Genomic DNA, 27900 nt, shown 5'->3' on the forward strand with positions numbered 1-27900 from the left:
TGGCCTCAAAAAAGATAATTGCACTTAATAAAGTAAAATATAAAATTCGCATAAGATTTTTTTATTTTTTATTTTTTGTGCAAAAGTAAATGCTCACGACTACCTTGAAAAGTTTATGTGACCCATTTTCATGTCCTGACCCACAGGTTGAGACTCACCGAGCTAGAAAAAGCCTGCTGTTAGCCGTTAGCCTGTTAGCTGCAGAGTCATGAGTGTTTGTAAACAGTGTGTGGGTCGGCTGAGTCTGTGGCTGCTCTGAAGGCTTTACCTCTCGGGCTCTCAGGTTCACTGCTGTTTTAAACTGCACTGTTTCAGTTTGACAGACGGGAACACTAACAGTGTGTAAACATTAGTTAAGTTAAGTAGCACCGCTACTAACGCTAGCCTTTCGTTAGTTTACGGTGCAAAAAAGCTGCTAAGCTCGCACATGCTAGCACCGGGGCTAGCCTGCTAAGTGACATGTTTTTGTGTTGAGCAGCTGGTTTTTGACTGTGACAGCCCGAGTAAAGACACACATTGACTCCTAAACTCAAGCTAACAGGTATGTGTCATGCTATCGAGGCTTTCATTAAGACAAACCTAGGTTTAGCATTAGCACAGATGCACGTTGTCTTGTTTATTGTTGGACTTCACTTGTGTTGTCTCATATAGTAATCACGTTTAGGCTATTGCTGTTTTTTTTCCTCTGGTTCTGCTGCTGTCATGTGTTATAATACTTATCTTCTGTGTTTAGCTCCTTTTTTTAACTGTCAAAACACTAACATTATTTTAAGAAACCTGTTTGAATTATTGACGAATCATAAAGTGAAACCAATGACACATTTTTAAACTAGACTGTCATATTGTTTGTGATAACAAAGCAGCATTTTAAAGGCTGTTGTAACACTTCAGGTTGGGAAAGAAGTGCATAATTTATTAATTAATAATAATAATTGTTATCCAGTTACTGTGACTTATTTTGACATATCGGATTCTCTTAAGCCAGGGATGTCAAACTCATTTTAGTTCAAGGGCTAAATGTGGCTGCAGATTTTAGGTGGGGGACAAATATATATATATTTTTGAACAGCATTGTGCCCTAGTTTTCAATATCAGCTCAATTCACTTGATTGTGTTTACTATTTTTGTATAATTTAGAGGAATTTTGTGAAATTATTAATGAGAAATTGCAAGATTTGTGGAAAAATTGAGAGTTCTTTCCACAATTTGCAATTAAAAATGACTACATTCATGTGATATAAACAAAGGAAAAATGCAAGCCCCTTAAAATGTTGTAGAGTTTAATTAAATTGGTGAATTTGTGATGTCCACAACTGAATTATTTGGTAATTTACACAATAATTCATGTTTTTTGTTTTAATTTTTATTTTCTTCTACGGGCTGAATGGGATGTTCTAAAGAAAGAGAGGGTTTTATTCACCAGGTACAGTTTAGAATAGTTCAAGGAATTTAACTGGGTAATTGCAGCGGAAAGAACACGTCAACACACCGCGGCTGCCAGGGATATTCAACTACAGTTCTCGAGGACCAGATTCCTGAGACTTTTACATGTGTCCCTGCTCCATCACACCTGAATCAAATGAATGGCTCGTTATCATGCTTCTGCAGAGCTTGATGACAACACATTGATTTCAACCACGAACGTAGATGAATACCTCTTTTCTAAAGGGCCGATTTTGACTCTCGGCCCTTGAGTTTGACACATGTTTTTAAGGTCCCATATCATGCATTTTTCACCCATCTCCATTTGTTCTAAGAACCCAAAAACATAGTATTTGAGGTTTATTTTCCCAAACTTGCCTGTTTTCTAGAGTTTTAGCTCTCTGAAAAGTGACTTTCTGACCAACTGGCTGTTTGCTGCCTGCTTATGCATATTCATGAGTGGGCGTGTCTATACACTGACCTGCCTGAGAGGTTCCTGCTTGACTCGCTCTGAGGCAGATCAGTTATCACCAAAGTGATTTTCTTTTGCCATCCACACACTGTTGTTATTTTCAGCCAAAATACTGCACATTACAGTAAAGTGTGAGTGAGTGTTGGTGGTGGTCGGAGGGGCCGATGCCACACTTTGGCAGCCTCGCTTCCGTCAGTCTGTCCCAGGGCAGCTGTGGCTACAACAGTAGCTTACCACCACTAAGTGTGGAGTGAAAGAAAAACCCCTAATTTCTCAGAGATGCAGAAAAAAAGCCCAATATTACTTTGGGGGTGTTTTTGATAAGGAATCAACATTGTATCAAGGTTAAAAGCTCGATGCATGATATAGGACCTTTAAGAACTGGGATTTTAGTTGTATTGTAAGTGTTTTTATGTTGTATGTTATTTTCTTGTTGTTGTGGCCACATTATTTTTCATTTATTGATTTGTGACAAGGGACAATGCACATTAATGGACAAAAATTAAATGCTAGTTTCATCTCTAGTCCCTGGCAGGTTGATGTCGTGTACAACATAAACTCTCTCTAACCTCCGTGTGTTGATGGGTCCTCCAGATCGCTCCTGATCCCATGATATGAAGGATGTCTGAGCAAGGACTGGTTTGAATTAGTTCATCTTTGCAGGAACCAAACCTCTTCAGTACCCCAAAACTCCTCCACTCTACTTATTTAAGATGCCTTGGCCTTTCTCGGAGTCCATCAAAAAGCGGGCTTGCAGGTACCTCCTCCATCGGTACCTTGGAAACTTCCTGGAGGAGAAGCTCAGTTTGGATCAGCTCAGTCTAGACCTCTACCAGGGTACTGGGACTCTTGCTCAGGTTCCACTTGATAAATGGGTAATTAGTGTTTTGTTTTTCCCTTGTAGCACCAAATTGTCATTTATTCTTTAGTTATGGCAATGGTTAAATTAATTTATAGAATCTTAAGCATTTCTTTTTGCTACTCAGTCTCTCAATGAGCTTCTGGAAAATGCGGATGCTCCTGTTGAGGTAATCGCAGGATTCATCAAGACTATTTCCCTAACGGTTCCATGGGCGGCACTGCTGCAGGAGAACTGTGCACTTGAGGTCAAGGGATTGGAGATGGTGCTCAGACCGAGGCCTAGAGTGGGTAAGAGGATGTTTTGATGATGTTTAAAAGGCTTTAGATATTAGCTTTTTAGTTGAGAACGGCTCTGGAAAACACCGATTGTGATGAATAAAAACGGGTGAAGATCTGTACTTTTATATTGTTGTCAATTCAGGAATAAACCATCCACACTTCTTCTTCTTCTTTCAGCATCTGGATCTGAGCCCATGTACTGGTCGAGTTTTATGACCAGCAGCATGCAGCTCGCTAAAGAATGCCTTAGCCAGAATCTCACCGATGATTTAGGAGAAAGTTTCCAGCCTTTTGAAGGATTAGAGAAGTTTGCGGAAACCATTGAGACAGGTAAGTTATTTAGCTATTCTAGCATAGTTGGTCATGAATAAGTTATCCATGTAAAGTTATGTACTTATGTCCCTTTGTTCCAGTTTTAAGAAGAGTTAAAGTGACATTTTTGGACACCGTTCTCAGAATCGAACACATTCCGGAAAACTCTAAAACTGGAATTGCTCTTGAGATGCGAATCAGCAAGTATGTTTTCATTTAAAAAACAATAACAAATGCAGACTAAATGTGTTGCGGAAGACAACAGAAGGACAAGCTTCCTGCTTTGCTAATTGCATTTTGTTTACAGAATAATTTACTGTGATGAAACAAGTGAAGAGAGTTCAAGTGTGAATGTACATCAGCCGACTACATTCGCCCATAAAAATGTGCAGATGGAGGGAATCTCTGTGTTTTGGGAAGAGTTTTCAGACGCAGCTCGAAACGGCTGTAAATCTTCACCCCCTCCAATGGTTGGTGTAAACATCTCAAAGTTTAGCATGAAACACTGGAACAACATGCATATATATATTTTTTTTAACACTTTATTTATACAGGTTTTTTATAACACACTTATACATACAGAAAAAAAGTACAACAATGTGGCCTATCAAATCAAAGACAAACGTAAAACAACATGCATATTTTGAAGCGTGATTAACTTTTATTTTCCAGGAAATGGAACCAAAGCTCTCTCCCAGCTGGAATCCAAAAATAATTTGTGAGCCTCACCCCCAGTTTACAGAGCCCTTATCTTTCACAACACCCTTTGAACCTGTGCAAGTTGGGAGCCTTAGTGGTAAAATTGAGCTTTCCCTCACTTTAAAAAACAACCCAGCGATGCCTGGAGCAAAGGTGAGCGAGACAAGTCCTAACCACAGAAATATCAGCCCTAACTTTTCATTCTGATTTTAAATTAACGGGGTAAATGTTTTGTTTTCAGCTGGATGTTGTTGCAAATTTGGGCACACTCATTATTCTGTTGTCACCACGTCAAGTTCATCTTCTTTTGGGTCTGTTTGGAGCTTTCTCTGGTGGAGGTGAGCCTACATCCATTCCTGTTCAGAGCAGGATAGAAAGTTTACCAAGATGGATGATGGTATTTGATTTAAAGACTAACTAAAGCCCCTTTTTTTATTCTGCTGAATACATACTTCCGGCGCCGGCCTGAGCGGCAGCCTCTCTAGCAGCTCCGTGCACTCTCGCGCTTTTTCTCCCTTCTATTTTTTACTTTGTGGTATTTTTGTTACTTTCTTGGTTTCTCTGGAAAGGTATTACTCTATCCTATGGATATGGATTCTTCTACGCCGAGACTCGTTTACTCGAGGAACTTTCTACACGCTCTGAGAGCAAAGTCCCGCAACGGTGTGGTTCCATGTTTACCTGATGACGTAAGGAAGCCGTACCGAGGCTGCAGAGCCGGCGCTTTGCTTAAAGCTAAGCGGCTAGCAAAGAAGTGGAGATACAAGCCTCCGGTACCGTCGGTGATCATGGGAAACGTTAACTCACTACCGAATAAGATCGACGAACTGGCTGTGCTGACAAAGAATGTCAAGACCTACAGGGAGTGCAGTTTACTGTGCCTCACTGAAACGTGGCTAACAGCTAGCATCCCAGATGCTAACGTGGAGCTACCGGGCTTCAGCACAGTCAGAGCGGACAGAGACACTAGAGCCTGCGGGAAGCGCAAAGGAGGAGGACTCGCACTGTATGTAAACAAACGGTGGTGTAATCCTGGGCATGTGAGCGTTAAAATCTCCCACTGTTGCAGGGACATTGAACTTTTGGCTGTAAGTTTACGTCCCTACTACGTGCCGCGGGAGTTCAGCCACGCCATTGTTGTCACTGTTTACATTCCTCCGCGTGCCGACGCGGAGGCGGCGTGTGACGTCATCCATAGCGCTGTAGCTAAACTACAAACACAGCATCCTGAGGCTTTAATGCTTATCTCTGGGGACTTCAACCATGCTACACTGGACAAAACACTGACTGCTTTCCACCAGTATGTGGACTGTAACACCAGGGGAAATAGGACTCTAGATCTAATGTATGCAAACGTTAAGGATGCATACAGTGCCATCCCCCTGCCTGCACTGGGGAAAGCAGACCACAATCTCGTCCTGATCAAACCTCACTACACACCAAAAGTGAGGAGGTCACAAATAACCACACGCTCATTCAGGAAGTGGTCTCCTGAAGCTGAGCAGGCTCTGAAAGACTGCTTTGAGACCACTGACTGGGATGTATTGCAGGAGTCTCACAATGACAACATGGAGGAGATGGTTGACTGCACTACGGACTATATAAACTTCTGTATGGATGTTGTTGTTCCAGTAAGATCTGTGCGCTGCTTCGCTAACAACAAGCCCTGGATAACCAGTGACATCAAAGGCCTCCTGAACCAGAAGAAGGAGGCCTTCAGAGATGGTGACACACAGGAGCTCAAGCGGATACAGAAGGAACTAAGAGTCCAGCTCAGAGAGGGGAAGGAGCAATACAGAAGGAAAATAGAACAGAGGATGCAGAACAACAGCATGAGGGAGGTATGGGAGGGGATGAAGACCATCACTGGCTGCAGCTCAAAGAAAGGAGCCCCCATTGAGGCTGATGTGGAAAGGGCAAACCAGTTAAACCAGTTTTTTAATAGGTTTGATCTCCCTGCACCTACGAGCACAGCAACCCCCACCCACCTAACCCCACAAGCCATCTCCAGCACAGAAGAGGACACCTCCCCCCCCCCGCTCACATCACCCACCATCACAGCAGCTCAGGTATGTGGAGAGCTGAGGAGGCTACGCCCTGGCAAAGCTACAGGTCCAGATGGAGTCTCCCCCAGACTACTGAAGACCTGTGCGCAGGAACTGGGACACCCCCTGCAGCGTATCTCCAACCTGAGCCTGGGACAGGGGAGGGTGCCCCAGCTGTGGAAGACATCCTGCATCATTCCAGTCCCCAAGAAACCACATCCTGGGGAGCCGAACGACTTCAGGCCGGTCGCCCTGACGTCCCACGTGATGAAGACCATGGAACGGCTGCTGCTCCATCACCTGAGGCCACAGACCCACCACGCTCTCGACCCTCTGCAGTTTGCTTACAGGGAGAAGGTTGGAGTAGAGGATGCCATCATCTTCTTGCTTCACCGTTCTCTTTCTCACCTGGACAGAGGCAGTGGTGCTGTGAGGATTACATTTTTGGACTTCTCCAGCGCCTTTAACACCATCCAGCCTCTGCTCCTCAGGCACAAACTGTCAGAGATGGGAGTAGGATCAGACCTGGTGGCATGGATTACAGACTATCTGACTGGCAGACCTCAGTACGTCCGACTGGGGGACTGCAGGTCCGACACTGTTACCAGCAACACTGGAGCACCGCAGGGAACTGTGCTCTCTCCGGTCCTGTTCACCCTGTACACGTCCGACTTCCAGTACAACTCGGAGCTCTGCCACGTGCAGAAGTTCGCGGACGACACAGCCATCGTTGGCTGTATCAAGAGTGGACAGGAGGAGGAATACAGGGAACTGATCCAGGATTTCGTCACGTGGTGCGACTCTAACCACCTGCTCCTCAACGCCACCAAGACCAAGGAGATGGTGGTGGACTTTAGGAGAACCAGGCCGCACCTTGAGCCTGTCAACATCAAAGGCGACTGTGTGGAGGTGGTTCACACTTACAAATACCTGGGAGTGCAGCTGGATGACAAACTGGACTGGACTGCCAACACAGAGGCCCTGTGCAGGAAAGGACAGAGCCGTCTGTACTTCCTCAGAAGGCTGGCGTCCTTCAACATCTGCAAGAAGCTGCTACAGATCTTCTACCAGTCTGTAGTAGCGAGCGCCCTCATGTATGCAGTGGTGTGTTGGGGGGGCAGCCTCAAGAAGAAGGACGCTGGACGCCTGGACAAACTGGTGAGGAAGGCAAGTTCTGTTGTTGGCACAGAGCTGGACAGCCTTACATCTGTGGCAGAGAAACGGACTCTGAACAGGCTACTGTCCATCATAGACAATCCACACCATCCACTGCACAGCGCCATCTCCAGGCAGAGGAGCAGCTTCAGTGACAGACTGCTGTCATTGTCCTGCTCCACTGACAGACTGAGGAAATCGTTCCTCCCCCACGCCATGCGGCTCTTTAACAACTCTGGGGGGGGGCGATAAAATCAACCATAGAACACTGGACTTAATGCTAATCACACCATGCACACTCTGTCACACACGCACTTTATCACACACACACATCTACTGTATCTTGCACACTGTCATCTGCACAACTGCACTTCAACTGGACTGGCACACACTATACTGTATTTCGATATTATACCATTATATTTTACCTTAGTACTTTCTTTGCACTGTTTTAAATTTTTTTCTTAATTTTTAAATTTTTAAATTTCTACATTGTACTTTCCCTGCATGCCCCTGTGTTCCCATACCTGTAAGCTGCTGGAACTGTGAATTTCTCTTGGAGATGAATAAAGTATCTATCTATCTATCTATCTATCTATCTATATTTATTTAGGGTATTAAATACTGTTGTTGATTGATCCTGGTCTAAACCACATTATTTTAATCAAATTAGTTAAATTAAATATATTACAATATATTTTATTGTAAAATGTAAGAGTGACTGCCCTCTATGGGTTGAAACTGGCTATTTGAGATTTTTAATTTTTTTTTAAATGGGACAATATGTATTAAACATTTTCATGTAAATACACAGGATTGTAGCCAGGGGTGTAATTTCCACCCCTTGTCCCATTAGCAATTGAATTTTGTTATTGCCTTAGATCGAGGTTCTGGGACGTTATTGGACCATTTTGTGTCACAAACAAGCACCGTTGGCTCCGCCCCTTTTATAAAAAATTAGCACCTGTTGTCTTTGCAATCTGTGGCGAGTAGGTTGGTTTGAGAGAATTGTGAATAGAGAGGTATAGTGAGTATTGAGTAGCTAGTTAGCATAGCATAGATTGTTCTTTGGAGATTTTATAATATAGACTGGGTGTGCCTTAACTGCTCCATGAGCCACGCCCATAATCAAGGCTTTTTTTCCCCCCTAGTGGCAGGTCAGCAAAAAACGTGTGTTTATTTACATTTTAAAGAATCCAAACACATCTTCTAAACTGTAGTATGGTGAGAAAACATTTCTTCTTCCTTCTGTCAAAGGTGCACAGGAATGGACAAAAGACAGGAAAAGCCGACCCATACAGCAAGACGACGAGTATCGCCTCCATTTTGAGCTCAACCGTTGTCTGAAGAAGGACATTCCGGTGCCAAGGCACGACCCGGACCTCTTTGAAAGCCAAACCACCCGAACCCTATCAAGTCGAGGTGGAGCTCAAAGTTTTAACTTTTTATATTATGACTAAAATCACATTTTTGTCAATGCACCTCCCTAATGCCAGCTGTCTTCTTTGCTGCTGATGTAGATGATGTGTTCTTCTCTATGGCTGACATGGACATGTCTCATAGTCTGTCGTCCCTCCCTCCTCTGGGTGAACCACCCACGGTTGATTTGGACTTGTCACTGAACAGCAATGGCTCAGCCTCTCCGAGAGAGTCTCCCTCTGGGAATGCTATTGTAAGACTGATTTTAATAGGAACACTGTTATAAAACATCTAAGGATGAGTCATTTGAGGGCGTTGCACGATCTGTGTTCTATTGCTACTTTACTTCACTTAATAGAAATAAGGTATCATGCAGATTATTCTACATATGTTTGTTGTAATGAGTGCCACAAGATAATGGTAAAAATTGCAGTTCTTTTATTGAAAAAGCATAATTTCTGTTTGATCCGTGCTACCAGGCTTTGTGGGACGATTACATGGACGTACCGAGACAACAAGAAAAGCAGACGAATGAAACTCCACTTCAGCCCCTAGAGTCACAGCCTCCTCAGAAAGTACTAAGACAAACCTGTAAGAAAACCAGACACATTCCTCGTATCTCCAGTAACTGACAGCCATAGCTTGTGGCTTTTAAAAGCAGCACGTATATGGGGCGCTGATTATAAAGTTGTGCATGTAAATTTAAACAGCAACATTGAGCAACAAACCACGTATGAAAAAACGTATGTGATTTATTATTTTTTTAATGTTACTTTTGACCAAAATTTTCAGCAATTTTTGTGATATTTGCTTTTCTGGTAAAAAAAAAATTGTTAAATATGAAATCTAAATGTTAAAAAAATAAATCTAAATGTTAAATTTAAATGTTAATTCTATGTCACAGGTGAAACTAAATATTTTGCTAATATGCGAATTCAGTGGAAGTAAAAAATCTATTAAATCTAAATGCTGAATGTTCATCTAAATATTAAATGTTAAGTATAAATGTTAAATCTATATGTTACAGGTGAAGCTAAATATTTTGCTAATATGCAAATTCAATGAAGTCAAAAATTTAAATCTGTTAAATATTAAATCTAAAAGTTAACTCTTAATATTTAGATCAACATTTAGCATTTACTGTTACATTTAAATGTTAAATCTAGATCTAAATGTTAAATCTATGTCACAGTTAAAAATAATATTTAGCTAATATGCAAATTCACCAGAAGTACCAAAATAAAAATCTAATTGACGTGAACGAGCGCTATCTGCAGTCTGTTCAGACGGAGTGATTGCTCTCCACGTTTAGATTTAACATTGGGCATTTATTTTAACATTTAAATTTAATATTTTAGAATGTGCACTTTTAAAATCGGTGTCCCTTACAGGTGAAGTTATGGCTGATTATTAAATGTGATTTGACTTGTTTCAGCTTATCCATCCAAAGCCCATGGCGACGAGTCAAGGCCAGAACTGGTGTTTAAGATGACGCTGAGTCGTCTGGCGCTTTTTGTTCTCCACATCGACCCACTGCCTCCACCACATGCTGCTCCCGGTCCTTTGGGATCCCTCGCTACACACTTCTTTAGCACAGTGAGCGCTGGTCAGCTGGCCCAAGCAGCTTTCCTTCAGTGTCGCTCGCTCTTCAATCAGGCCTGTCCCTATGACCACCTCAGGTGCACAGTTCTGCCAAGGTTGCACTTTACATAGGCTGTGGTTGTGATTTACTTGTTTAAATGGTATCTGCCTGGCTTTGTGGTTGCAGATTTGTCAGCCAGGGCCTGAAAATAAGCTACGAGCACTGTCAGGGATCCAGCCTGCGAACATGCAGTACTGACATTACGATTGAACAGATGGAGTTTCTGGAGTGTCTGTTCCCCTCAGAAGCTGTGGTTGGCGGCTTTAAAAGAGGAACGCAGTACACCGAGGTCAGCACTTCCTTCCTGGGCTTAACATGATACACAAAAGATAATAAGATTGAGCACAGCTAGATGAATTATGTTGTTTATACTTAAAGTGATTAAATTGGGATTCTTGTTGCTTTTCAGTTACTTACATTTGACAACACACAGAGTGCTGAGGCACCCCGTTCTTCCTGCCTTCACCTGCTTTATAAACAAGCCGAGCGTAGAGGCCCTCAGGTAACTGCGCTAACCAGTCATATAGAACTATTGACATTTTTTTAAACCCTCTAATGCACATGTGTCAAACTCAAGGCCCTAGAGCCAAATCCGGCCCTTTAGAGCATCCAATTCAGCCTGCTGGAGAAAACAAGAATGACAGAGAAAACATGAATCATTATGTAAATTACCAAATCATTCAGTAATAAATTGTTATTGAAAGAACTCTAAATCTTTCCCAAAACTCCTGCAGTTTTTCTCAAATTGTTCCACAAAATCTCCCCAAATTGAATAAAAAATAAGTCAATAAAAAGAAATTGAAACATCTGTCACTTATTGCTTAGATATTGTTGATGCCTTCCATACTTTGTCTAATTTATAACTAGAAATTGCAAACTTGGTGACATTATTGGCCCACTTGTAATCGAACTCGTCTGCATTTGACCCTTAAATTCAAATTAGTTTAACACCCCTGTTCTAATGCGTAAATCTTTTCCCGCCTGGGTAGGGTGGCCAGGTCCGTCTCAGTACCATTCCACGTAAAGCTGAGATCCAGGTGGAGCTGGGCCCCATGCGCACTGAACTGGACATCAGCATCGTGGACCGGCTCAACTCTTTACTGCAGCATCAGAAATTGGCAACCACAGAGATGATGGCCTCGCACATGTACACATCGTACAATAAGCACGTCAGCTTGGTAAGAAAGTCAAGGCTCTCTCCAGCCTTTGGAAATGGGAAAACTTGCAAAATCGGCAGTTTATCAAATACTTATTTTCCCCACTGTACATGTGGAAATGTAGTATTTAATCTTCCTGTCAGACTACCAGATATATTGTGCCCGTCTGCCTTTTTTAAATTTTCACACAAATATAAGATTATGTATTCCTCCAACTTTGTATTCCTCCAACTTTTACAGCACAAAGCTTTCACTGAGGTCTTCCTCGACGACGGCCACACTCCCAACAACTGCCAAGTGTCACTGACGATCAGCACCCCAATGCTGGGTGTTACTTTGTGCTTTCCCATTCCTGATTTGCGCTCAGACCAGGAGAGAGGCCCTTGGTTCAAGAAATCTTTGCAGAAAGAAGTTCTCTACCTTGATTTGGAAGACCTGGATGTGAAAACTGAGTTCATGGGTGGGAATTCTCCAAACCAAACCAAAATGGAGCTAACGTTCAAAGAGCTCGTTGGTATGTCACTTTTAACAAATGGCACTTTAGTCTTGTGGATTGTGTTGAGTTAAATAATGAACCACTTGTACAGGGAAGTTTCAGGAAGCGCCGGATCAGCCAGCTGCCAGGTTCTTTAGAGTATCCCACACAATGGATGGGGACATGACGACCTCTGAAAGTGCAAAGTTTGATTGGCCGAGGTATGAGCTGTCATTTCTGAGATGGAATGATGATGTCGGGTCACCATCAACTGAAATGTCATCCCCGTTTGTCTGAGTAGGGTTGTGTTGAAGATGAATCCCACCACAGTCCGCTCCATCCTTGAGCGTGTGACAGCTGAGGATGTTGAAGGTGCTGAGGATCATTCTCCAGAAGAGGAAGAGGAGGAGGAAGGAGCCGCCCATTCGCTGAAGGATGTGTGCGACTTTGGGAAACCAGAGCCATCTCCCTTCTCGTCACGGAGGGTCATGTATGAAAATGAAGAGGTGCGTCATGGGAAAATGAGGAGAGTCAATGATAACTTCAAATATAAAGTTAATATTTGCTTTTTATGTTTAGAGGTTACACATCAGGCACAGCTGTTTTACCTAATACTACTAATAATATAATACTCTTCTTGTAAAAAGGGGAAAAAACAAGTCCTTGAAATACAATCAAGAATATTTGTTAGTCATGTAGTTATATTTCAGTAAGGTCACAAAGTAAATTCCTTGATTTCTGCTGAGTGGGATTTATCGGTTTAAGTTAACATTCTGTCCATTACATGAACATTAGCCACAAAATTTAAAAAGAATACATTTAAAGTGAAGATCCTGCGGGTACTGTCATTTATTGCTTTGATGTTATCAGTGCTTTAAATATTTTATTTATTTATACGTGGAAGTGCAAACTAGAGCACAATAATACTAATTTTCCAGCCTAAAATCTGCTGCCCACATAAGATAATCTCTGTATTTGACTGCTGAACTAAAATTAGTTTAACACCCGTGTGTGTAGATCCTGCACTAAACTGATCTCATGAATGTACGGTAGGTAGGACTTCAGGGTTGATATGCTTTGTACAGTGCCTACTGAATGCAGCTAGCTGACACATCTACTATAGATCATTTATTATTTTAAATCTAATAACATAAATCATGATGCTGGGATTTAGCTAAGCTGAGGCAGCTAATTATCACTCAAAATCTTTTAATAGCAATAGTTATTTTTTTGTCCCATGAGTTTATATGTTTCACATGCAGATGTTTGTAAAAGTGGTTTGCTCTATCCTAGATGGTGATTCCTGGAGATGCTGCTGAGATGACAGAGTTCCAGGAGAAATCCATGAACAACTCTCGATATGTCCTTGAGTTGTCGTTCCCTAATGTGCAATTAGTGCTACCCAACAAGGCATTTTATGAAAAACTACACAACAGGTATGTTAAAGGGAGGAACAGACGATAAGATCAACATCACAGTTAATTTGAACAAGAAAGATAACTGTCTGCTAAAATTTCAGGAGGAGTTAACTCATGTCATTTTACACATTAACAGTCATGTTTACACACATTAGAAAAGAACCACACAGTAAAATAAGATGTCTCTGGCATGACTGACTGAAAACACTTTTCTCTCAGTATACCCTTTCCCCTTGTTTTTTTTTTTTCATTTTTGACTCTCTTATTTAATAACTATTTACAACCATAACTGAGCAGTGTTTATGCATGTAATATACAAATACATACAGAGACAATTCAGCAACAAATTTTTTTCAAATGTATATCCAAAATATGTTACGTCCAGTTTGACCACAGCTGGGTAAACCTTTCTGTTTGTAATGTTGAAGTTTCATTGTCGTTTTTCTTGCTTTTAAGGATAAACAATGATCTGCTGCTGTGGGAGCCCACAGCCCCGTCTCCCGTGGAGACCGTTGACAACATGCCATATGTAGTCGGACTGTCTGTCGCCAGCCAGCTGATCAATACCTACCCCAAAGACAGCTTCAGCCAGTTCCGCTCTACTTGTCCTGAGGGTGAGACATCAAGGCACATGATGTATAGTTTGGTTGACTTTAACATTAAATGGATGAGCCCTTAAATAAGTGGTTCCCAATCTTTATTGGGTCGTGAGCTCATTTTTTAAATCACAATTTTTTTCTAGAATTAGCTTTACATTTATAAATTACATTAGATTTAAATTTGAGAAAGTAAAAGTATAGAATTCAATTGTTTAAGGTTGTGTGTGATGTTGAAATTTGAGAAATAATAATAATTAAAATATTTTAATCAATTACTAGACATTTCCAGATACCCCACATAGGGTCACAAACCCAGGGTTAAAAAACAGTCTTCATTCTTACAGTAGTTCTTCATTGGCTGATGGTTTTAATTTTACTTTTTTGTTTAATTTTTTATCATTTCCTCACATTTTCTGTTTTTAATTTATTGCTTTATTTCATCATTTATTGTTTTTACTGTCTGTAATGCACTTTGTAACCCAGTGTTTGAAAAATGCTCTATAAATAAAGATCATGATTCTAATTATTAAGTGATGAATTCTGTTGTTGTGTTGCGTCCAAACCAACATGGCGGGAGAGTTTTGTTGAGATTAAGGTACTTGCTCTCCCATTATTTGGCCTAATGTACATTGTGTTTGCAGAGTACAGCAGCGGGTCTGAAGACGAGAACAATCACTATTACATTCAGTCCTCTGACCTGGGCCACAGGTCCCGAAAGAAGAAAAAGTTAAAACCTCACAGCAAGTCTTCACAGAGTCTTTTCTCCATCGTCCTCAGTGTCAATCATGGCTTAGTGGCTCTGCAAACACATTCCAAGGTAGGTACTGGACTTTATGACTTTCTTGGTGATTTAAAATTATATCATTATTGGAGGTCAGTGTTAACTTTTCATGTTCTCTTTTCAGAAGGAAGACATCGGTGTGCTGAAAAACAAACACGGCGAGTTTTGGATGGAGGTGAAAAATGCGATTTTGTTCAGTGTGACTCAGTATGAAGGCTACAAAGACCAACACTACCTCTGCTTCCACACCAGCAGTGTTTGCATGCATCACCAAGGTAAACCTCATGCATCACTGTAACAAGTCATGACGTGGCATACATTTATATCTATATTTTGAAATATGTATAGCAGAAGTGTTTTTGCTTTATAACCAACCTTTTTTTTTTTTTACACTTTCTATACATGGCAATGCACATGTTTGCATTTATCCATCCCTTTTTTTTTTTTCTATACCTGTATTTTCCTGCACTCAGGGATGCGAAAGTCTGTCGGTGTCTATCTCCAACTCGCATTCGACATAATTCAGGGTACAAACTGTACAGGACGCCACCAATGAACATACAGTCATGACTGAAAGCATTGGCACCCCTGGAATTTTTCCAGAAATAGTTGCAATTACACATTTTTGGGATACACATGTTTATTTCCTTTATGTGCGTTAAAAACCCTGCAAAAAAGCAGAAGAAAAAAAGCCAAAATTCTCTTCTCCATGTTTGGTGCAACACACACAGACACACAACACAAAGGTTAAATCAGCTTTTTATATATATCGTTACTGGCTTCAGGTGTAATTTCTATATTGCCTGATTTCTTTTGGTCTTTTTACTAAATTTTGTGTAAAAAAATGTAAAATTTGGCATTTTTTCTTCTGCTTTTTTGTGTTTTTGTATATCAAAAAACATTTGTAATAACTACTATTTCTAAGGGATATGCTGTATTTTCTGGAAATATTCCAGGGGTGCCAATAATTTTGTCCATAACTGTGTGTTTTTAGATTGTGGGGAAAAAGCATTTATATTATCAAACTGTTTGTACTCTATAATTTTATTTTGGTTCTTCGTATATTTTTCCTCCCCCCCCCGAGATGCAAAAAGATGATCTGCATGTGCTGTAGTTTTTTTATTGTTCTACACCAGATTATAGCTAAAGAGCTTGTTTCCATCTGTAGTTTGTAATCCAATTTATCCTTTTCACAACTGTCCTGTCATTCATTCAATTCACGCAGGTCTCGTGGATGGCAATACTCTTTCGTCAGACATCAAGCTGCCATGCAGGACTCATCCCCACTGGCTTGATCCAACCATCTACCAATCAGAAACTTCCCCAGAAAGATCCTCCACCCCGTCAGAAGGAATGGGCCTGGAAGCACGCAGCATGTTGTCTTTCGCTATCAAAATCTCATCCCAGAGTGCGGAGCGCAACATCAAGGTCAGATGCTCAAAACTTGGAGAGCAGCTTGTGTTTGTGGCAATATATACAATTAAAATAGAAAAAAAAAGTATCATGAGCTGTTTTTTTGGCAAGGCAGTATCCTCATCAGGTGATCTGGTGTGAAGGCACTGTACATTATATTCAGACTAAGGATACACAATATTTATCGGTTCGTATACCTATTGACTAACGATGTGTATATATATATATATATATAGGTGTATATATCTTGTATTTATTTTTTTTTCATTGACTAGCTAAAACAATTGGACCCTAGAAATTAAATTGATAGACCAAATTTTTTTGGAAAAGATTAAAAACTGCATTTTGTTTTTATAGATGATTATTCCTGTTTTAATAACATTTAGTAAAAGGGGAAAAAAAAGTTTAAAATTCAGTGTGGTGCAAAATGGATTTGCTATTTTATCAACCACAGGTAAAAAATTATTGGCCGGAAAAAATTCATATTGGTGCTTCGCGAATTGAGCCGTAGAGCAGCATTTTTCTCTTACAGTGGCATCACATAAAAAGTTGACTTTTACTGGTCACTTAAAAAAAATTAAATAAATAAATACTCAATGTTCTAATTTTTTTGTACCTGCATTATAGCTAAAAAATAATTGACAAGTTGTGATAATTTTCCCGAAGCTCCATCTTAAATCAGTAGAGCTTTGTTTATTTTATAATCCCATCAGTTTGTATAAATTTTCTTTACAAACGTTTTCCCTAAGCAGGAGTTTCTAGTTGCCGTCGGAGTGAGAGGAGCCACACTTCAGCACAGAGTTGTCCCGCCCAGCCTCGGCTGGTATGAGCAGGTAAAGCTGACCTCTCTCTAACCTGATCACATGTCATTTGAAGAAGAAATGCATCAAAAGTCTAACTTTGCTCATTTCTTCGGAGCAGATTGTCGACTTTCTTAATGTTTCTGATGAGCCCGTGTTGGGTTATGCTCCTCCTACCGCCGTCACCACCCTACATCTACACCTGTGGAGCTGCTCCCTAGACTACAAGTAGAACATTAACTAGTTAACATTTATTTTTTGGTTTTCTGTGTTTGCAATTAAATATTTTTTTGTTTACAGGCCTCTATACCTGCCACTCAGATCATTGGTGGTTATAGAGACTTTTAGTATCTCCAGCAGCGTCTCTTTAGATCATTCCTCCTCGACGCTCAGGTATGGCAACTATAACGGCATTAATGATACACATATTTAGATTAATTCATTAACATTGATAATGATGGAGGATACACACGGTTGAAATATTGGGTAATGCTGTTTACAGGATCATTTTGGATGAAGCTGCCCTCTTTCTCACAGATAAGAACAACACTGGTTCTGTAAATTTGGCACAAGGTAAATTATCTCTGTTTCAAATCTTTAAATGATTGATTCCAGCTGCAATCGACAACAACAAACAAAGTCTACTTTCGGTGTTAGATTATGTCCAAGTGTTAGACATGGGGACGCTGGAGCTGCGGATCACAGCTGTAAAACCAGGACTTGATGGAAAACTGGTAGGAACCATTCCTCACGTTGTGACGTTGTGTTCTCAGTCACGCCCTCAAAGCATTAATTAACATTTTGTTCCTCGTGTAAAAGTCGGAGCCCAGATTCGAGTTGCGCTGCTCGAGTGACGTCATTCACATAAGAACCTGCTCAGATTCCTGTGCAGCCCTGATGAACTTGATCCAGTACGTGGCCTGCTACGGAGATCTGCTGCCACCAGCAGAACCTGAGGCCAAACACAGCAGCCCGTCTTTAAAGAGCAAGGTCAGCAGTGACGCACAGTTGAACAATTACCTTCAAACATCACTGGAGCTCAGATTAAGGTGGTGGTGTTTTTTTTTTTTTTCTGACAGGTGGATATTCCCAGCAGGCAAACATCTCAGCCACTACCACTCGCTGAAAATGAGCAGCAGATGTTGCAGGACCTGATGAGTGAAGCTATGGAGGAGACGGACATACAGCTTCATCCTGGACCTCAGCATAATGGTACAAGCTCTGTACTGTTAGTAATAAAAGGGTTGGGGTCAATTATAATTGTCACCATAATTGAAAAAAACATGGTCCTGTTGTAATCGTAATTGAGTTCAGATAATTGAATTTGTAATTGTAATAGGCATGAACGTTCAATAAAAACAATGTAATTAAACTGGGGAACCATGTTACAGTTCTATTGCTTACACATACGTAATTATTTAAATGTTTTATATCAAGTTTACCTGTTAGTTCTCTTGACAATTGTTTTACTATTTAAAATAATTTGAGTCGAGGGCTATACTGACAGAAAAAAGGCTCAGATGCCCAAACCAAAAATATTAGAACCAAGATAATCAAGAGATGAGAAACAAATTGGATGATAGATAATATTTTTTAGTGTATTTTACAGCTGATTTAAGACATGGGTCAAAACTAATCTGTTATCATAAGAGATGCTAACAGAAAGCTAACAACTGGAATGTTAGGTTTTATGTTTTTTATTAAAGGCTCAGTAACTATGATTAATTGTAATTTACCTTTAGTTATTGAGAACATATTTGTATTTAAGATTCAAGGGAAAAATACAAATTTTATTAGTTCTTGTTGTAATTGGGAAAAATATGCCGGTCAAGGTAATTGTAATTGAACATGGATACTTTAAGACGTAATTGTAATTTACTAATGTAATTGACCCCAACCCCAAATGTGAGTGGTCAACACTCTTATCTATTGTTTTTATTTTATGTGCTTACAGGTGGACTTGAGGAGCACAATCATGACCATGACCCGCCTTGTTCTGACCTCTTCCTGTTCCCGGACGAAAGTGGGAATTCTACCCGGGACTCGAGCCCCACTTATCCAATGCTTCCCTCTCCTCTCATAACACCAGCTCAGAGCCTTGCACAGGAGGCGGAAGACTTTTGCATCTTAGAAACTCCCGGTTCAAGAGATGAGGTTTTGATGAATTTCTTCCCTGTGTTAAGCCTAGGAATGGGTACCGAATTCGCTATTTTTTCAGATTCTGACCGAATTCCTTCAGTACTACCTGGTACCGATTCACATTCCCGCTGAAATGGTTAGATATTTCCAGTATTAAGAGAAAGTTTAAGAGTGCCTTGCTTTACTCTTTAATGAGACTCTCCCTTCACCTCATGGCTGCATGTGCTGATTAAACAAAACTGGCTCCTCTACACACGGTTCTTAGGATAAACAGGATTAGAACCAACTAAGCTCTGGGACTAGCAATAGCACCGAATGACAACTTGGTTCTTTTGGCCGAAAAGGGGTAACCGAGCGACGCTGACCCTGCTTTCATAGCCGGTAGACTCTGGAAGCAGATTGGGCACAGCCACTCTGCTTCGGCCAAACTATAAATATATATATATATATATATATATATATATATATATATATATATATATATATATATAAAAACCTATGTGCACAGATGTAAGTGAAATACTGGCAGTATAGAGCCCTGTCACATATAGCTGCTTTTTCAATTGTGCATTCTTTAAAACAAAAGTGTAGTCATAGTTCAGGGTTTTCAATGATAAGAAATTTGTGAAACAAATATTGGTACAATACAAACATTTGGATGTTGGGTTGATATATTTGTTAAAGTTTATTATTATTGTGAGAAATAAATATGTTGAGATTTTATTATTTACCATTTATTACCGCACAAAAGTACTGAAAATTGGTATCGATACCAATTCACTGGTACAGAGTATTGGTTCCAATGTGAAAGGTACCCATCCCTAGTGAAGCCTGTAGGTCAAAGTGAGCAATTCTTTGGACAAAACCCTCCAAAAAACAAGTGTGTGTGTGTCATTTCAGGATAGAAATCAAGAGCCAATCGTGAAGCAGCTCTCCTCGGACACAGTGGAGATCTTAGACGATCACTTTAGCAAACCTTTAGAAGGAAGTCCCTCCAGTCGTGGAGCCCTGAACTTTCCCATCCCTGAGGTGCGCTACCTCATCAAGGAAATCTCAGTCATTTGGCATCTGTATGGTGGGAAAGACTTCAGCAGTGCAGGTTCCAATGTCTCTCCAGCCAGAGGGTGAGCTTTAAACTGCACATCTGCAGGTAAACCTTTTAAAAGTCAAATTAGCTTCATGTTTTTTAATCTTCTCTGTAGATCCTGCAGCTCATCACCTCACAGCTCACCATCGCAAACCCCCGTTAGGCATGTCAAGACATCAGCCCGGGTCGGTGGAGGGAGAGGAAGGAATCCTGATGTCTTAATGGAAATCCAGCTCAGCAAAGTAAAGCCTCATGAACCTCAGAATTCAGTTTTAAAGATGACGCTTCGAGACATGGATTTTTCGTTTAACTGTCGCTTCAGGTGAGATTTCAACACGAGGTGTATCCTCCGGCTCAGACGGCATCTTGTCCCGCCTCAGATCAGCCGGTGTCCCGTCAGGTGTTCACCGTGCAGGACTTGGAGATCCGGGACAGACTGGCTACTTCTCAGATCAACAAATTTCTCTATCTGTATTCCAGCAAGGAAATGCCACGTAAAGCCCATTTTAACATGGTGAGGGCTGCATAATAAACACCCAAAGAAGTGTCACAGTTTCACCTGATGGAAATTCATTGATGTTTTTTTTTTCCTAGCTGTCGGTCAAAGCCCTTCACATGTGTCCAGAGTCCAGCCAGGCTCCCCCAGAGTGCTGCTTACGGGTCTCCTTGATGCCACTTCGCCTTAATATTGATCAGGTATAGAATGCAAAAATAAAGCATGGCTGCAACATTTTATATTTATATCCTCTTTCTCTTATTTTTATTATTTTTTTCTTTATTTTTGTTTATCTTATGTAAAGCAGCTTTGATTACGCAAAAAAGTGCCAAATAAGGCTGTAAGAACAAATCGATTTGGCGATATATTGCAATATTTCATCGCACGATTATTGTATTTATCCAAAAAATGTCCAAATCTATTTTTTTAATCATGTTTAATTTAATTGTGCTAACATATGCATAGCACGTAAACGCACTAGGTGTCAGTGAACCACATCAGACCTTGTTAAACTCAATGCATTTTAGCTTGGAAGGTGTTGGCACTTTATTTTTATAAAAAATACTGGGCACTTTTACACTCTGTTCACTGTGCAATACTTATTAATGTTATATGTAACTATCCATGTCCATCCCACTCCTTTCTTTTTTTATTTCATATTGATCCTTGTATGTATGTGTATATATATAGTATTTTTTTTATTGACTACATCTTTTTGCACTTTTTTTTCCTACACTGTGTTGTCTTGCACCGTTTATGAGAACTACTATTTTTCTAAAATTTTGTTGTGCTTTTCTTGTACAGTGACAAATAAAAGGATTCTGATGTGGTTAATTTAAAAAAAAAAAAAAAGAGAGAGATAGAGAATTTCATAAATTAACAGAATCACAATCTATTGTAGAAGCATTTTTGAAAAATGTCATTTGACAGTTTGATAAACATGCCACAAAGAAATTAAATAAATTGTATTGTACTTGTAAAGGTGAAATTTGTAATTAGTTATATTACGATGTATGTCATATGCCATTGTTTAGTATTGGGATGTATTGTACGAAGTTTGTAGAGTTCCGGACCCGGATCTCAGATAATGCTGGCTATAGTTCTGCACATGCGCACTTCCTGTGCATATGTGCAGTTCCGTCACAGCCGGACCTTTTCTACATAAGCGTAATGTATCACAGTGTTAGGAAGGCCAAGTGGTCTAAGGCACTAGTGTCAAGGATTTTTCCTTCCACTGATGTTGGGTTTGAATCCCTTCATTTTAACATATTTAACACAGCAAATTCCACCTTTAAAAATACATATACGAAAAAAATACACATTTTAGGGTTGGGGCTAAAACTGAAGGACACGGGCCCAGCAGTGACGGAACTACCGGCATTTGGCTTACTGTGCATGCAAACGCATGCGCACACAAAGTGCCGGAACAGTAGTCAGGATTGTCTGAGGTCCGGGTCCGGACCAATAGCAACAGCCTATATTGTATCGCAACATGCAAATCGTGTGTATCATGTCGTCAAATTCATGGCAGTGCACACCCCTAATATTGACTGTGTTGTTTTTGTGTTTAAAGGACGCACTTTTCTTTTTGAAAGACTTTTTCACAAGTCTTACTAATGAGGTTGAATTTTTTTCGCCACCGGCTCAAGAAGGTACGACTTTGAAACGATTGATGAAACATCCAAATAGAAAAGTCTTACTTTCGCCTTGTGCCTCATTATCTTTGTTTGGGTTTTTTTCCACAGCTGTATGTGTTTCCACAACAAAAGCAGCTGATCCAGAGATCTCCTGCAGCTTTTCCAAGCCAGCAGGTGGCAGCCAGGAAGCAGCGCCCATTATTTCTGTGCCTGCTAAGGGACGATGCAAGCCTTGTTATTTCGGTCGTGGTCAAGAAGAAGCGAATGAGAATGAATCCTCTGCGTCATCTTTGGCGGATCAACCCATTTTCTTCCGGTCAGTCTGATTTAGAATTTTTCACAAAAAGCTGATGTTTCACATTCACGTCTGATGTTGATTTAAAAAATCATTTTCAACAGAGAGTTTCGATTTACTTCTGAAGTTCCCATCCGCTTGGATTATCATGGTAAACACATGTCAATGGACCAGGTGAGTGATAGTAACTTTTGTGTTTCCTTTTTGTAAATGAATGTGTGATATGTTATGTCGTTACATTTTCACTGTATATTTAATTGAGATGTATGCTTGTACTTTTATAATTTGTAACCTTTTTTGTTCTCATCCACTTTCATTGGAAATTTCAGCTTTTTCAACCATTTCAACTTTTAACTTTTAAGCTTAGCTAATGCTAGGTTAGTGCCAATGGTAGGTTAATGTCAATGCTAGGTAAATGCTATTGCTAGGTTAGTGCCAATGGTAGGTTAATGTCAATGCTGGGTAAATGCTATTGCTAGGTTAGTGCCAATGCTAGGTTAATGTTAATGTTCATGTCAATGCTAGTATAATGGTATTGCTAGGTTAATGCTAATTTTAATGCTAGGTCAATGCTAATGCTAGTGCTAATTTTAATGCTAGGTTAATGCCAATGCTAAGCTGATGCAATGCTAATGCTAGTGCTAAGTTTAATGCTAGGTTAATGCCAATGCTAGGCTGATGCAATGCTAATGCTCATGCTAATGCAGTGCGACATAGGCCAGCACCTCCATCCTCACTGGCATTTTCTTCAGGAAATGCAAATTGTTTAGTTAGTATTATTTTAGGGTGACAATTGAACATTCTGTCCAGAGACTACAGATGAGAAAGAGGCTAAATCTGACACATTTTCTATATTAATATTAATGCACATTGTCCCTGTTAAATAAATAATTGAAGTGCAACTCCTTGACATTATGCTACTGTCTTATCATTAAGGAATTTCTAAAAACTGTGTTTCAGGGCACTTTTGCGGGGATCGTGTTTGGTTTGACGCAGCTGAACTGTTCAGAGTTGAAGCTCAGGCAGTTGTGCTACAGACAAGGGTTTGTATAGCATCAATGATCCACATCCTGCCTGTGTTTATACTCTACCACGTATGTTTATACACGTGTTTCTAATGTTTCAGTCTATTAGGTGTAGATAAGCTGTGTTCGTATGCATTAAATGAATGGCTGAATGACATAAAAGCAAACCAGCTCCAAGGCCTTCTGAGTGGAGTGGCACCAATTCACACACTGGTAAAACTGGGTGAGTATCAACCTTGTTTCAAAACGTCTAAATTCACATAAACGTAAATAATAATTTTGTTTATTATTACTGGTAAATATAACTGAGCGTAAAAAATCTTCCCATTACCAGAGACATAACAGTTGAACCCAGTGGTTTCCAAGCTTTTTTTTTGGGTTGTAACCCCATTTTTATATCACACATTTCTTGTGACCCCAGCTGCATTTCTTTTCTCTAGAATAGTTTTTTGTTAAACTGTGTTACAAACACAAAGAAAAAGTATATAAATACTTTGTTTGCGATTGTGTGTCGTAATAGTTAAGTAGTGATAATAATAATTGTAATAATAATAAAATAAAAATATTATTTTAATTAGTAATTTTTTACCAATTACTAGACAGTTCATGTGACCCCATTTTAATTCCAGGTGACCCAACATGGGGTCACCTGGATTAGTTTAAATTTGAATTTGATTTTGGCAGTCTTCAGAAAAACAAAAAAAACAGAATTGTCACTCAATTGTCTAAGTAATCAACAGGGTTACCCCCTGAAAAGTACAATGTCATCAAATAAATTAAATAAGAGGTTTAAAAATGCTTTATTGTTGCTTTTATAAACCACATTTGATAGAATTTGACTAAACTCTGCTTAAAGATAACGTACACCTATCGAACGTTATTTGTACAGGTTTACATATCAGATATATAAATCAATGAATCACTAACTAACTCTAAAGGTGCAACCATGACGACTAGAAATACTACTTTTTTGAGAGCGCTGAATGTAAATATCATTCCCAACTGTTGTATTTATATAATGTTGCATCTAGTTCATGGGCTCAGGGACTTGGTCTGGCTCCCCATCGAGCAGTACAGGAAGGATGGTCGAATCGTCCGTGGATTTCAGCGTGGCACCGCTTCGTTCGGAACATCCACCGCCATGGCCGCTCTGGAGCTGACCAACCGGATGGTGCGGACCATCCAGGTAAACCGGACAGAATAACCGACATGGCAGGAAGTCTCTCATTGGGAGTCGGACGTTATTAGTGAAATTATTATTTATTCATCATCAGGCTGCTGCTGAGACCGCCTACGACATGGTGTCTCCAGTACCGGACGAGGGTAACACGAAGAGGATAAAACGATACTCCCAGTATGGGCTGGCCCATCAGCCTGTGGACCTGAGGGAAGGTGTAGCCAACGCATACACTGTGGTGAAAGAGGTAAACTTACTGACGAGCATTGCCTTTGCAATTATAAATGTAATATTGATTGAGGACTGCATGGTTTAATCACAGGATCCCAATTCGAAGATACTTTGTTGTCTGTGGAAAACGGATTGAAAAAAACTTCATGAAACGTAAATGGCAATATCATTATTGTTACTATTTAGTTACTTCGTGTATTTTTATATATTTTTTTTTTTAAAGGAGTGGAAATCTCAATATGACAAGGAATATATCCTCACAATCAGTTTTAGAACAATACTGTACATGCAATTTTTCACCATTAACGGGTGGGCAGAGACATCGAAATGTCAGTTCTCGCACTAAATATGACGTAGTATGATGGAGATCACCTCCTAAAATCCAATTAGCTGTATGACACAGTCTAAAACCCTCACCAACATATATTACGATAATACCATGCGTTTATATGCAATTTTTCTACCATATGCGGGGTCCAATATGTAGCAATTTTACCAAACGGGCAGATGTCAAAACTAGTGCAAAATTTCGAGAAAATGAAATAATTAACAAAAGATAACTCAATTAATCTAAATAATAATGCTTGGCACAATTTCAGGAAGTTTAAAAGCCAGTAACAACATCCGATAACGGAAAGCAGATGAAACAAAATGGAAAAGGGTAAAGTGAAATGGATCAACAATTCTTGATTTTTGCAATCCAAAAAATGTTGGGAACCACTGCTCTATGCTATGCATCACTAATTCAGAGATCCTACTGTTTAAGGGCTGTGCTAAGTTGATTTATTAAAACAATCTACATTTGAAAGCAGTAAGTGCACAGCATTACATTATTTGGGTATATTTATTAACAATTATTGCACCTGGGAACCTTTTTTTCCTTCCATAAAATGGCTTTGTTTGTCTTCCTGCTGCATATTTCTGGTTGTATTTCTGTGATGCCTTTTTAAGTGAAGGTTTCTGATCTGAATCTATTAAGCAGTAGGGATGTAACGATTAATCGTAAGGCAGTTAAAAATCGATTCATAGGTATCAAGGTTCATATCGATGCTGTGAAAATTGAATCGCAGTACTTTTTTAACCAGCAGAGGGCGCTATCCAGAAGTCATGGCGGCGGGCGAAATCTGCTGATACTTTCTTTCTGGCCGCCTTCTACTCTTAAACATATTCATAAATGATTCATTACCCCTTTAGCACCAAAAGAATGTCTGTAATATTAAGTGAATATCTGTAAAAGTCACGTTTTTCTATTAACTCTGTCTGCTAGCATAGCATCTCTTCTTCACTACACTTAGCTGCATGCCAACCGGCCACTTGGTTACCAGCGCCCTCTGCTGGTTCAAACAAATATTTGACGCAAATACAATGCAGACTTTTTTTTTTTTTTAAGGTCCAATTGTTAAGTCACAAAATACTTTTTCAGTTGCACTTTAAAAAAAAAAAAAACTATTATGCAGTTTTGTATTGTTTACTATGGAACCAGAATTTAAATGAATAGGCTTCTTCATTTGTATTATTCCTTTATTTATTTCATTCAAGATTTATTTTTAGTTAAATTGCATTGTTTGAATAGTTCATCAAGGGATTCTTTTGACAATGAAAAATAAAAGGAAAATAGTACAGTATTTTCTAGTTTTTTTTTTTTCCCAAAAAAAAATAAAGGAATATTTTTCAGTCATTTAAGTACAGTCCCATTTTGTAAAATGAATCGTGAGAGAATCGTATCGTGAACCCAGTATCGTGAATTGAATCGTATCGGGAGTTGAGTGAATCGTTACATCCCTATTAAGCAGTTATTTTCTCTTCTCCCAATAAACACATGACTTGTTTCCTTCAACAGGGAATAACAGACACCGCACTGACCATCTACGACACGGCCACACGCGAGCACGAGCAGCGCGGCATCACAGGAGCGGTGGGCGGAGTTCTCCGCGAGCTGCCACCAGCTGTGGTGAAGCCGCTCATTATGGCCACCGAGGCCACGTCCAACGTTTTAGGAGGAATGAGGAACCAGATTCACCCCGACGCGCGTCAGGAAGACTCGCAGAAGTGGAGGCAGAGCCAGGAGTGATCGTAGCACTGGGTAGCAACGGATGATACCATTGGTCGGAAGTTAGAAATCAAGGGAGGTATGAACATTGAGGAATTTAGGATGTCCTGATCAAAAAATTAGCATTTGGTTGTAAGAAAGTTGATGCAGTGTAATGTTTTTTTTTTTTTTACTTCTTTGTTTACAAACTGACGTTACTATCTCTTCACCTGTTGATGTAAACATAGTTCTGCTGGTTATAGAACATCTCAACCCCTCATTGGTTTAACCTATAGTAATAGAGGCTTTGATACTTTGATGTGTAAATAATCACAATGTGTAATATTAGATAAGCGTACAAGAATGAAGAACTGGTGTATAAAGCTTTATGAAATTCTGTACATTGAAGTCACTTGAAGGGTTTGCCCAAGTTGAGTTGTATTATGGAAATGAATCCACGACTGTTGTAAAGTTTCAGGTTTATTTTGTAAGAAGCCTGAAATGTGTAATTTGCACAAAAGCTGCGGTCTTAAAAACTTCAGACAAGTTGGGGTTTTTTTTTTTGTTTGTTTTTTTTTCCAGCAGTTTGTCGCTCACATTTCACGCCACTGATTTAACCTTGTTCAGGATGTGGTTTTCTGAGATCTACTAGCTAAGTCTTAATATTCTGCTCTGCTGGTGTTTGTATATTTACATGTGACATGTGCTGCAGACTTTAATTAGCCTGTGTTTTGGTTTTTTTTTTGTCTTTTGCACATACCTGTACAGATCTGTCTTTATAATAAATGCATGAAAGGGAAATAAATGGTGAATTACCACATGGCAACAAGAAACT

The 27900-nt window shown here is 39.8% G+C and overlaps 1 protein-coding gene across 2 annotated transcripts; it reads left to right on the top strand.

Annotated features, from left to right (window-relative positions):
- Positions 1–179: 179 nt before the first annotated feature.
- On the top strand, positions 180–27795 carry atg2b (autophagy related 2B). 2 transcript variants are annotated; one of them, XM_028437498.1, is made up of 43 exons: positions 180–541; positions 2489–2769; positions 2881–3043; positions 3212–3364; positions 3448–3550; positions 3654–3816; positions 4019–4198; positions 4287–4383; positions 8503–8667; positions 8766–8917; positions 9144–9255; positions 10100–10343; positions 10433–10595; positions 10716–10808; positions 11296–11484; positions 11704–11977; positions 12051–12159; positions 12240–12444; positions 13232–13374; positions 13813–13970; positions 14597–14772; positions 14861–15011; positions 15962–16164; positions 16902–16982; positions 17071–17177; positions 17250–17342; positions 17452–17522; positions 17607–17683; positions 17769–17939; positions 18029–18161; positions 18904–19103; positions 19989–20212; positions 20291–20417; positions 20498–20689; positions 20770–20871; positions 22245–22323; positions 22417–22624; positions 22708–22777; positions 23564–23646; positions 23730–23851; positions 24660–24814; positions 24903–25052; positions 26877–27795. In XM_028437498.1, the coding sequence occupies exons 2-43, from the start codon at positions 2608–2610 to the stop codon at positions 27105–27107; spliced, it is 6234 nt and encodes a 2077-aa protein (XP_028293299.1). In that variant the 5' UTR covers positions 180–541; positions 2489–2607; the 3' UTR covers positions 27108–27795. The 2 variants fall into 2 exon arrangements, with proteins under 2 accessions (XP_028293299.1, XP_028293300.1); XM_028437499.1 differs by having other exon boundaries at positions 186–283.
- The last annotated feature ends 105 nt before the right edge of the window (positions 27796–27900 follow it).

The sequence above is a fragment of the Gouania willdenowi genome, chromosome 22 (assembly GCF_900634775.1).
Source record: "Gouania willdenowi chromosome 22, fGouWil2.1, whole genome shotgun sequence".
NCBI lineage: Eukaryota > Metazoa > Chordata > Actinopteri > Blenniiformes > Gobiesocidae > Gouania > Gouania willdenowi.